The sequence below is a fragment of the Bacillus rossius genome (assembly GCF_032445375.1).
Source record: "Bacillus rossius redtenbacheri isolate Brsri chromosome 9 unlocalized genomic scaffold, Brsri_v3 Brsri_v3_scf9_2, whole genome shotgun sequence".
In the NCBI taxonomy this organism is placed as follows: domain Eukaryota; kingdom Metazoa; phylum Arthropoda; class Insecta; order Phasmatodea; family Bacillidae; genus Bacillus; species Bacillus rossius.
In genome coordinates, this window is record NW_026962013.1 from 34,526,393 (window position 1) to 34,537,680 (window position 11,288).

The following is an 11,288-nucleotide window of genomic DNA, read 5'->3' on the forward strand; positions in this document are numbered from 1 at the left end:
ACAACTGCCAAAAAGCCACAACACTGCATGAACAAACTGCAGACACTCATGAACAGTGATCCTTGTGCACATGTTTACAGGTCATTGAACCAGCTTTTCAACCCTAAGAACATTTTGCTTAACAAAACTGAAAACATAGTTACACAACTAAAATCCATTGCTGACCTGAAGATGATAGACAGTGTTGACCTTTTTAAAGGGTACCAGTCTCTAAAAGATGCAGCAGAGTCACTGTGCAGAGCTGGTGAAGTTGTTGATGTAGTGAAAATTCTCACTGCACTGACAACTGACTGTCAACAGTTTGCTTCAGCTGTGCTTAAATCAATATGGATGCCTACAAATAATGTTGAGAGTGAGAGGTTGTTGAGTCACTACAATATTGTTGTTTCAGATAGACGGCAGAACTTAAAAGAAGAGAATATTGAAGTGTTTACAATGCTCTCCTTTGTTTTTTTTTTTTTTTTTTTTTTTTTTTTTAAAAGAATTTTATGCAACAGTTATGTTAAGCTAATGTGTGTGTAAAATTTTTACAAGGAAATTTTTAACACATAGTGTTCAATAGTGAAATGAAATGTTTTTGTGGTTCTACATATGATGAACAGTTCTTTAATTTCTTATGTTATGTACTGAACAATGCATTAAGCAAACAAGTGACTAAAAAATTTCTGTATGGAAGTTTCACAGTCAGTGGTGAGCAATTTTTATGTACAACTGGAAATTTAATGTTTTCATTGTTATTTATTTTTGGTTTAAGCAAATGTAAAGAGTGTGTTTAAATTAGGATAATTATAAGCTATGCCAAAGAAAATTAATTACGTAACAAATATTAAGCCTATACAGTTAAAACTATTTAATTTAATTATACAGATAAAAAATAACACCGCTTTTTTACACCGCTTTTTGGCAAAAATAATACCGCTTTTGGCCAAAAATAACACCGCCAATTTCAGGTCTCTATGTATGGAGTATGGGCTTTCAAATGTTAACAGAAGGAATGGAAATATGTACCTGAAACTAAATGAACTTTTGATTTATTTAAAGCTTTATTGGTTTGTTAACTAAATGGGTATCTTTCGATGTTGCAAAAATGTACGTTTTCTTCATTTGGATGTGCATGTGGTTTTAGGGGTTAAGTGTTTAAGTTATCCTTTATAATCTTAATGTGAAATTATATGTATTAAGTGGCCATGTTTTTTAATTTGCAATAATTAAAGCATTACATTTGTGATAAATCTTTTTTATAATTTTAATTTTGAGAGTGATAATTTTTTTTTTTATAATTTATTTATTTTTTTGAAAGACCGAGAACCCACAAAGTTGTACCAGACATCTTAATTTTGCAGGTGAACGACCCATCATCGCCAGAAGTTTGCAACATGTTTAGTACAGAGATAGATTTCATGTTCTACGGAGGGGAGGTAGTGTCGGTCGTAGACGAGCGAACGACGCACGTCATCTTCCAGCCAGGGTGAGAGAGAGTTGCTAAGCAACACAGTGTCATCACTAAATGTTGCACTATTATACAAGTGGCACAATAAAGTGTGCAATTTATTTTCCTCTTGCTAGCTATCCACCACTATCTTGCTTTTTTTCCTTGCAAATAGCATTTCCCTTGAACAATATTTTCAGTGGGGCCAGGTAGTTGAAATAATAAAAAATTTATTCAACTACTTACAGTACCCTTTGCTTCTATAAAATAAAAATAAAAAAACTTCTTTGAAATAGTTTTGGTAATATCTATGTTTGTTATGCTTAATAAGCATTATCAGCATCATTAGATACTTCTAGTACAGTCATTGTAAATTTTTAAATTGTGCATATGCTCATTTATTTTCTAAGATTTCTTTGGAATTCAAAGTGAAAGGAGCACAATGTTAAACCTTGGGTCTCACGTGAGTTAAGGTCGTGGTTTTTAGAACTGTAAGATGCATATTGGGTGTTCACTTAGCTGAAGTGTTTGTCGACTTCTCCAGACAACGTCCACGTGAGTTTATCATCGGGAGTGGTGACGGGTGAAGGGTTGTGCGGCACACGGAAGCGTGCGGTGCGTGCCCGCAGGGAGGAGACGCGATTGGCCGAGCTGCGACGGCTCAGCGCGGAGCGGGCAGCCAGACTGCACCTGGTGTGTGCGTCATGGGTGGAGGAGAGCGTGCGTTCCGGCCGCCGGCTGCCGGAGAGGGACCACTACCCTGTGGCGTGACCCCACGACACTCGTGGCCGCGCTGGGTCGCACGCGCGTGCTTCTGTTTACACTCGGGAGGGTTCGGGGGCACACATGAGCTGACGTCTTGCAGTTTTGCTCAATGACAAAGTGCAATTAAACATTGTTATTGGTGAGAAGGCCTAGTTCAGATTCAGCCCCAAACAATTTTCAAATAAGAATGGGCAAGTCGCTATTATGGGTTTATGTTTTTATTTCACCTTATGTTTTATAGGAAGCAATTTTAATGCCATCTAGTATATGAACTTGAAAATTTCAAAATATTACTATATTTTGTACCTAAATACTGTTTCATTTAAGTAGTAAACACATTTTGTATGAATGATAACAGAGAATCCAAGAAAATTCAAAATCAGTGGTTTGCTCAATATTTCTGATGATAGGGTTTTCTCTTAATAGTTAATATTTACTCTCACGTTTGCAACGGCTAATAGTTGACCACGTACAAAAAAGAGCATTCGGATGGTGGAAGCGAAGAGAGGCGGGTGTCTAGACAAGAGGAGAGAGAGTTTAAACTTTTTGGTAGCTTGTTAATGGTGTACAAATAAAGATTCATAATTTGAGAACATTCTACCTTGGCAAGTAGTGCAAGAGAAAAATTAAGAGAGAAAATTTAAAACTTTTAAAATTGGCTGTGATTAATTAATATCAAACTCTAATTGATGTAAAAATATATTCATAGTATATAATTTAATTTTTGATTTAGGTTATCACAATATTCTATTAATACTGCTCTGATAGTACCAAAAGTGTGTTTTTGGCACCTAAATATGTTGATAATCCTTTTAATAAACTCTAGATCATTGATTGATTTTGTTTGGAATTAATTAAGAATGTTTTTTAATTCATGCGATTTTAATGTATTTTTTATAAATAATTGTTTGTATTTCATGGTCTTAGGAAAATGTGATGTGTACTATATTGAACTGCATTTTTAGTTTTGCAATAAATAATTTTGTAAATGTAAATAGTTTTATTTTTGTATAGTATCTACTTTTTTTCTTTCTTTATAGAGAAATTTAATATTTTATGTTCGGTGCTGGTAAATAAGTCTTGTATTGTACCTTGTGTATTAGCTAAGTTATGGCAAAGCCAGTATTTGAGATCATTCTTTAAATAAAAGAATATATGATATACATATCAGCTTTTTTAAAATTTTATTTAAATCAATTCTTTTAGTTCCAAAAAACTGTATTTGTTGAGTTTTTCACCTAACAGTTATGGAGAGTTAACCAAAGGCTACAGTACTTCCAATACTATAGCATGATTAAACACTTATTTTCTGTTTGGACCACAAATCTCTCGTTGACTGTTGATATTGGACTTAATTGTTGAAAGAGAATAATTGCTGTAGCTCAGTCTGGTTAATTTCACAATTTTTGAAGTGAAACATCTTTGGAAGTGATGAGAGTAAAATTTCAATTACAATTTACAGGCTAAATTTTAAGGTACTGTTTTCGTGAAAACATTGTTTTGAAACATTTCTGACACAAACGAGATATAAAGAGGGCACTTAGAAGTAAAGGTTTGAATTGCCAAGAAATTTCACTTCTATCACGTGTACATGTGCTCTTTTTTTTTTATTATTATATAAAAAAATGTGCATATGTGAAAGCAACATGTCAAAATTTCAAAGCATACGGTGAAGAACCTTTGGAGATTTAAGATTTTGTGCAAACGAACCTTTACATTTTTAATTATGTAGATTTGAAAAATTTTGAATGAGGCTAGCAGAGATGAACAAAGAAAGGACATTAACTCTTATTAAAAAATGTACTGTCGAGTTTTTGTTTGAGAGACAGTAAAATATTTTTAACACATTAATTTTACCATTTTTAATTTGAATAAATTCATTTTAAACATATTATTTCACCAGTTTTATCAAGAATGAAGGATTGCGTACGTATTTACTGCAGCCCTTATTTATAAACCTTAAATTACAGTACAGAAAAATAACCAGTTAAGCTACATGCAAGCAATTTGCAAATGACATACTGTACTTTCTCCTATACTTAAACGGTTTTTTTCTAAGTGTGTGTCAATCCTCTTCAAAGAAGCCACTTTTATTATTGGTCTGTCATTTGCAGGAGTTGATCTGCTGCGATCACTTGCGCAACATTAATGTTGCATGCACGAATAACAAAGAGGGTTGTGCTTTATGATCTCAGTGGCTGATGATGAAGAAATTGCAGCAAGAATTTCTTAGGAAGGATATCTCCCGCCTGAACCACAAGGCTCTGTACAGCTACTGTCCTTCGCTGACTTGTCAGTTGGGGGGTCGATGTGGTACAAGCAAGGGCATGCAATAAGTGAGTATGCGGACGTGGAAAGCTTTGTCACGTTCTTTGATGTAATACACTGGCTGACAAAAGTATTAAGCACCATGTTAGCTCAAAACAGATAACCGAGTTAGCCATTCGGAGTTAGCAACACAGCCAATCTCATATTGGTAGGATGTGATGTCCTCTGGACCCTGTTACTTCTGTCAATTCGAAATGGGAGTCACCACGTAGCCGTCGAGTCCTGTCCTGAAGGAAATCATCCAACAGTTGTGTGACGTAACTTGCAGTGGCTGGAGTTGAGTACATAGCTCATCCCACGTGTGTTGTATCAGGCACAGACCAAGGGCCACTTCTGGCTGAAGGAGCAGTGCATCTGACATTTGTGTCGAGGACGACCGCAGTGTTGTCGAAAGACCACGCCAGGCTCAGATCATTTGCTGATGCAGACAGCAGTCAGCGACCAGTGCGTCGCGGAACTGACACTGTCATCATTGCCCGGTCTGCACGCCTGTCTGTGCCTGTCTGTGGCATCCATCCAGGGGGCTCGCAAAGAGTCCCAGGCCGCGGGGTGCCGTCCATTACCTCTTCGTATGTGTGTACGTTTTTTATGTGTTTGGGTGTAAATGATACTGGAGTCTGTGGTAGGGGGCGGCTGTTTGGCCCCTCGGCTGTGGTGGAATGCTGGTGTCTGGTTGCGTGGACGGATGTGGTGGAGTGGGGAGTGCCGGTGCTTCTTTGCGAGACACGAGGATCATTCTGTGCCGTCGCAAGACCCCCGTTGAACCACCAAAAGTTGACCTGAAGTCGTACCCCGTGACGTGCCGGGAGCATTGTTGGTGTGTTCCCGCACAACAATGCAGGATACGACTTCACCCTTTTTGGTGAACCTGTTGATTGGAGTGTTGCGGGCTCCAAATGCAGTTTGTGTTCTGGTGTTGACATGAGTCACGGGCGTCTCTGGCGGGGTGACGGGGGGGGGGGGGGACACGCCCCCCCCTCCCAATATTTTCAGTACATCCAGTAGTTTAATGTATACTATTTTCATGTTTATAAAATACATGTACCTATTTACAGTGATGACATATAGCAGTAGATCAGGTGTCAAATAAAAATTACATACAAAACATAGTTTGAAAATAAACAGACATTTTATACTTAACTCGATGGAGGCACTACTAGCACTTAAATAAATATATTTATATTTTGCCCCCCCCCCCCCCCCTCCCCCAAAAAAAAAAACTTATGTGCCAGAGACGCCCATGGCATGAGATGATGTTCAATCGTAGGCCGGTGGTGTGGGAAGACAATGGAGATTATAGAGAGCTCAGTGATAACACCTTAGAATTACTAGAGTTTTTGTTTGTCTCATGACAGTATCACTCTGATATATTACATATTAGGTATATCAATAATTGGTACACATTTAATGCACTTTTTCATAAAAGATACCAAATACATTATCACAATCGCCCTTCAATATGTAATCTATTATTTTGTGGTATAGTTGACCACGAATAGTTTAATGGCTGGCAGCCGGGTGTGAAATGACGAAAGTCCCACCAAAAATCCAGTACCGTCCAAACAGATGCAGACACCACTGTCCAAGTTCCCGCCCTTTCGTAGTATGTAGTTTGAAACGCCCCTCGTGCCTCAAAATTAAATTATTTTGAATTGATTAAAAAGAGCCTTGGAAACTTGCTGGGTAAGAAAAATAAGAAAAATTTAGTTATTGACCAGAGGTGGCACGAGGTGGAGAACAAGATAATTTGGATCTCCCTGACACAAGCAACTTGGGAGCTGGTGGATCTTTTAAGGGAAGAAGGTATATCATAAATAAATTAACACTACACAAGTAGCTTGGTCTATAGGTTCCCTGGTTTATTATTAAGGAATTTTGTGTTCGTATTATTCAAACCTGACAATAAAAATCTTAGTAATTAACAAAGTTAAAGGGGGGCGCCCCAGGATTATTTAAAACTAAACATATTACACCTTAACAAAAAATTATTACATAATCAAAAATTTAAAAATCGCACCAAATTTGAATGACCCAACAATTACATATATATATGAGTTTCCTCGATTTTACAGATTCTTGAGGATGACGTCCTTAAAACACTGCTCGCTGGTATCTTTGTTTTAGTTCCTTCTATTTAAGTGAAAAAATATATATATATATCTCATATCACGCGGGTCTTTCCAGGATGACCTCGGACTGCCGGCCAAACTCTTCTAAGCAGGGAGGGGGGGATCAGCTGGAGGTCCCGAAGCTCATGCGGGGAGCAATTTCTCTCCTCCGTAACATCGACCCTGTCTGAAACACAGCCCAAATTCAAAACGAATTAGACCTGCGTCCAGACAGTCCTACACAGTTGGCGCGAAAGCCAAAAACGGGAAATTGGGGAAAGAAAAAAAGAAAAAAAAAAACGGATTACTCACCAAACAGGGTGTGGACACAAGGCTCGCGAGGTGTCTCGCGCCGACATCAGGATGACGCGCACCGAAAATTCGCGGATGCGCGAAGGAAACCAGAATTTTTTAGAATAAATATAAATAAAAAAATTTAACTACGCATGACTTTTCTAAAAACTACCTCTGCCTGGCTACTGTACAAATGGGATCACATCCCTTAAGCAACTGACTACATCTTTAGTGCAACCGAAAATCGCCGTTCCCGCGAAAAGCCTCCTAGCGCAGAGGACGTCGAGAAGAAGTCTTCAGTAGCCACGATCAGAGGACTGAGTCCACGAGGGCGGACGAGGCTTCTAATTAAAACAGGCGCTAAAGCCCTAGGGAGGAGGGGGGAAGGTTCGGTTCTAAGCCGAAGATTTCCGAAGGAGTCCGAGGCGGGCGTGACAAGAACACGACATGCGCGCTCTCTACCGGACCGAAACGAAAGCAACGAACAATCGACTTCTACAGGTCGGGAGAAGAAAGCATAGTGCCTTATGGCACCGCGACGCTGCTTTCTAGCGGCGTAAGGGGGAACTACTTGACGTGGTGAGCTGACTTGCCACCAGGTGTCATGAGCGTAGTCTCGGCTCGCTGGCCACCATGGGTGAAGTTGCTTTTTTCTGCCGCTAGGTTTCGCAGAGGTCTCTTTAGGTCTCTTGGCTAAGTTCATGTCAGGTCACTGCTCCTGGATTTCTCAGAACTAAAGTGATGTGGAGAGAGAGGAAGGGGGGCACAGAAAACGCCACTCCGGTGGGAACGCAGCTCCACTGGAGACTGCTTCGTGACGAGACCTGCTATTCTCAGCAGGTCTCTACAAGGTAGCAGCTTGCAGCCCAGGAGCTGCTCAAAGCAGTTTTGGTCATGCAGGGAATTAAAATTACAAACTCGGGACGTGACTGCAGGCGAGAGAAATTTCAACCGGGCTGACCATGTCCACATTAGACAGCAAAATATCTGATTGGCCCCCTGGGAAGGGGCTTCGGTCCACTGGCACAAAGTTTAAATCCGTGGCGTACACCGGCCTAACAAAAAGTTAATCACCCCCATTAACAACCAGATAAATTTAAAAAAATAAGAAACCTCAAAAATTTTAAAATTGTAGAAAAAATTAAAAAGGTGACGAATTGCCTAATTTCCGGCACAAGTTTCTTTCTTTTATAACCCGACCAACTCTTTTTCCTGGACCATCCTTATTTTCTCCTGTAACCAACCTGATTAGCATCCAGCATTGGGTTTTCCCTGTGTCCATGCAGATTTTACCTGGGCCCAACTTATTTAGTTTTAGTCTAGATTTAAGAAGTGAGGGGAGTTAGTCATGGCATCTATTGGTGCCATGGCTGGCCAATCCCCTCCTAGCACATGATGTATGCTAGCTACCCTTCCTGCATGGCTAAAACCCTGCTTGTTTAGGAGTATAGACTTCGGCCCATGGCCCCCACAAGGGTGGGGCTGGGAGTGGACCCCTGGGTCCGGTTTATTTTTATCTCAGTGTGTGAAATAAATATGCATACCCGCTGTGGTTATTTTAAAGTAAAATAATTTCATAAATAAAGCTTTGTTTGGACTTATAAGAGAGTAACCATAATTTTAACCTGTATTTTCAGGTTAAATAAAATTCTAAAAAATGTGTAGGTAAGAAATAACCATGCAATTATAATGTAGCATGTAAAATTTTGAGAAAAAGGGGGGGGGGGGGGGGGGGGGGATTCGTTTCCGATCCTGGGTCCAGGGCCCGTAATTGAATGTGGAGGCCATGCTTCAGTCTGTGACGCATATAGAGTCTAGACCCCCCTCCCCCCCCCCCCCCCAAAAAAAAAAATACACTTAGTTGTAAGTCAAGTTTTGAAAAAAGGGGGTTGTCTGTAAAGTCGGTTTACAGACGATAATTTTAAGTGATAACGTCATAAGAAAACATTGATGAAAAATTGCATACTTTTTAATTTTCAAATATTATTTACAGTTTTTTCAATTTTAATTTAAATAATTTGTTTAAATATAATCACGAACAATTAGTTATAGAAACAAACTGAAATAAAATCAATGTCAATAAATTGTTAATTTAAAATGACAAAGTTGGACAACTAAATATATTTTTTTTAAAATTGCTGCTTTTAAAAAGCCCGCCTTAACCTGTTTGATATTGTAGAAGATTTTCTCGCACAGTGGTTGGCCGGTTCTTGCACGCTCGGCTCAGGCGGAACGTGACAATGAGTCATGCTTTTTCGTGCGTGCAGCCGGCGTTCATCGATTTATAAGACTTTATCACATCAAAAAAAGATTGAACCGTTTACAACCCTTGAGTGAAATGAAGTAAGACTGTGGTGATCAAATGTACCACATCTGTCGTTAGTAAACAAGGTGATTGTTGGCGCCGCACCATTGCGGCAGGGACAGGCGGAGAGCATGGACATCGTGCCCGTGAGGGTGCTGCGCCTGCTGCTGTGGCCCGAGCGGGGCAGACCGGTCCTCCGAGTCGCCCTCGTGGTCAGCGTGCTGTCCATGGGCGCCGCCATGGGAGTGGCGGCGCTGGAGTTCGCCCTCACGCTCACCATCTCACGCGCCACCGTCATCCTCACCATCTCGGAGGAGCTGTGCTGCGCCGTGTACCTGGTGGCCCGGTCGCGCCGCTACCGCCGGGTGTTCGGCCGCTTCCAGCGCGCCATGGGGTCCCTCGAGGGCCTCGACCCCGGTGCCAGGTGGGACCCCGGGGTCCCGGGGGGGTGCCTGACCGCTAGGGAGAACCACACACAACTTAGAACAGTCATAGCTTATAAACCTCGAAAAAATCCACGTAATTTAGAACTGTCATAATTTAGAATGATCATAACTTAGAAACACACAACGCAGAATCACACAAATTAGAAACGTCGTAACTTAGAAATTCATAACTTAGAACTATCACAACTAAGAAACTCAACACTTAGAAACTCACAACTTAGAACTGTCATAACTTAGAAACACGTAACTTGGAAACACGCAATGCAGAACCACACAACTTAGAAACGTCATAATGTAGAAAGTCATAACTTAGAACTATCACGACTTAGAAACACAACTTAAAACTGTCATAACTTAGAAACATGTAACTTAGAAACACACAATGCAGAACCACATAACTTAGAAATGTAGTAATGTAGAGTCATAACTTAGAACCATTACAAGTTAGAAACACACAAGTTAGACCAGGCACAACTTAGAACAGCAGGGCGCGTGGCGCAGGGAGGCGGTGGCGCAGAGCGAGCGGCGGGCGACGCTGTTCCTGCGGGCGTGGCTGGCGGCGGGCGTGGCGCTCAACGTCTCGTACCTGCTGCGGCCGCTGAGCGAGGCGACGCACGCCGGCGAGGTGCAGGTGGGCGAGGTCGCCCTGCTGCTGGGCGGCGACCCCCTGGCCGCGCACTTCGCGCTGCAGCTGCTCACGTCCGCCGGCTTCATCACGTGCGGGGCGTACTACATCCTGTACGACGCCGTGTTCGTGGCGCTGAGCCTGCACGCGTGCTGCCAGTTCCGCGTGCTGGCGGCCGCGCTGAGGCGCGCTGAGGCCCCGGGGCAGGCGGGGCTGTGGCGGTGCGTCGCGCACCACCAGGAGCTGCTGAGGTGCGTCACTACCTTTCCCATCCGGGTTAGCTTCAAGAGTCGTCATCAACCAGTCTTTGAGAGGCTGCAGCCATCTGTCAATCCCGGCAGTCCCGTGTGGTTTATTGTGATAACCAGCATGCTCTCTACATAGTCCGGATAGTCAGATAGGGCCCCGTCATGTTAGTTGTGTAATCAAGAATGCATGATTTTGATCCTGGCCTTGAACATTATTGGTCTTGCTGGGGGGCCGCCTAGTCAGAGATGTAGGTATCTGCGTCAGTGAGGCGGGATGATAATTAAGTGCGACGCTCACTGGTGCTTCTAGCGTGGTATCACCTCCAAACGAGTGTAGTAAACTGGTGCGTAGTCTTCTCGTTGTGCATAGCGCAACAATGAGATTTGAGTTCTAGCCATAAAATTACATGGCGGAGTAATGCAGGCAAAGGTATAATGCAAGTCCCTTGAGTGCTTTCAAGAATTATTTTTCCTGGTGTTTCATGTTTTAAAATTACTCTTAAAACACGCATTGTCGCCATTTTCACTCTCCTTAAAATACAGTTTAAAAAAGAATTACGGGAACAGAACTACCCATCTGCCCTCAGCATATTTTTTAATGCTTTTCATAAACAGACCCCACTTGTATATCTGGATTCGTTTGAAAATCAAAAAAAAATTTTATCTCAGAACATTGTATGTGTGCCCATACATTGTTGCTTGCCGCACGAATGTTATTATCTCAGGGATATACACTAAGT

General features: G+C 41.4%; 1 protein-coding gene across 3 annotated transcripts in view; it reads left to right on the top strand.

The window, feature by feature from the left end:
- LOC134542843 (DNA ligase 4) overlaps nt 1–3,189 on the top strand; it is a 33,820-nt gene extending 30,631 nt beyond the window's left edge. For 2 of the 3 annotated variants that reach the window (XM_063387407.1, XM_063387408.1), the window contains exons 15-16: nt 1,344–1,468; nt 2,059–3,189. In XM_063387407.1, the coding sequence (XP_063243477.1) occupies nt 1,344–1,468; nt 2,059–2,200 (267 nt within the window). In that variant the 3' untranslated portion in view covers nt 2,201–3,189. Of the gene's footprint in view, nt 1–1,343; nt 1,469–2,058 lie in introns of those variants that run through there. The other variant, XR_010076860.1, reaches the window with a different exon arrangement.
- Nucleotides 3,190–11,288: the final 8,099 nt, after the last annotated feature.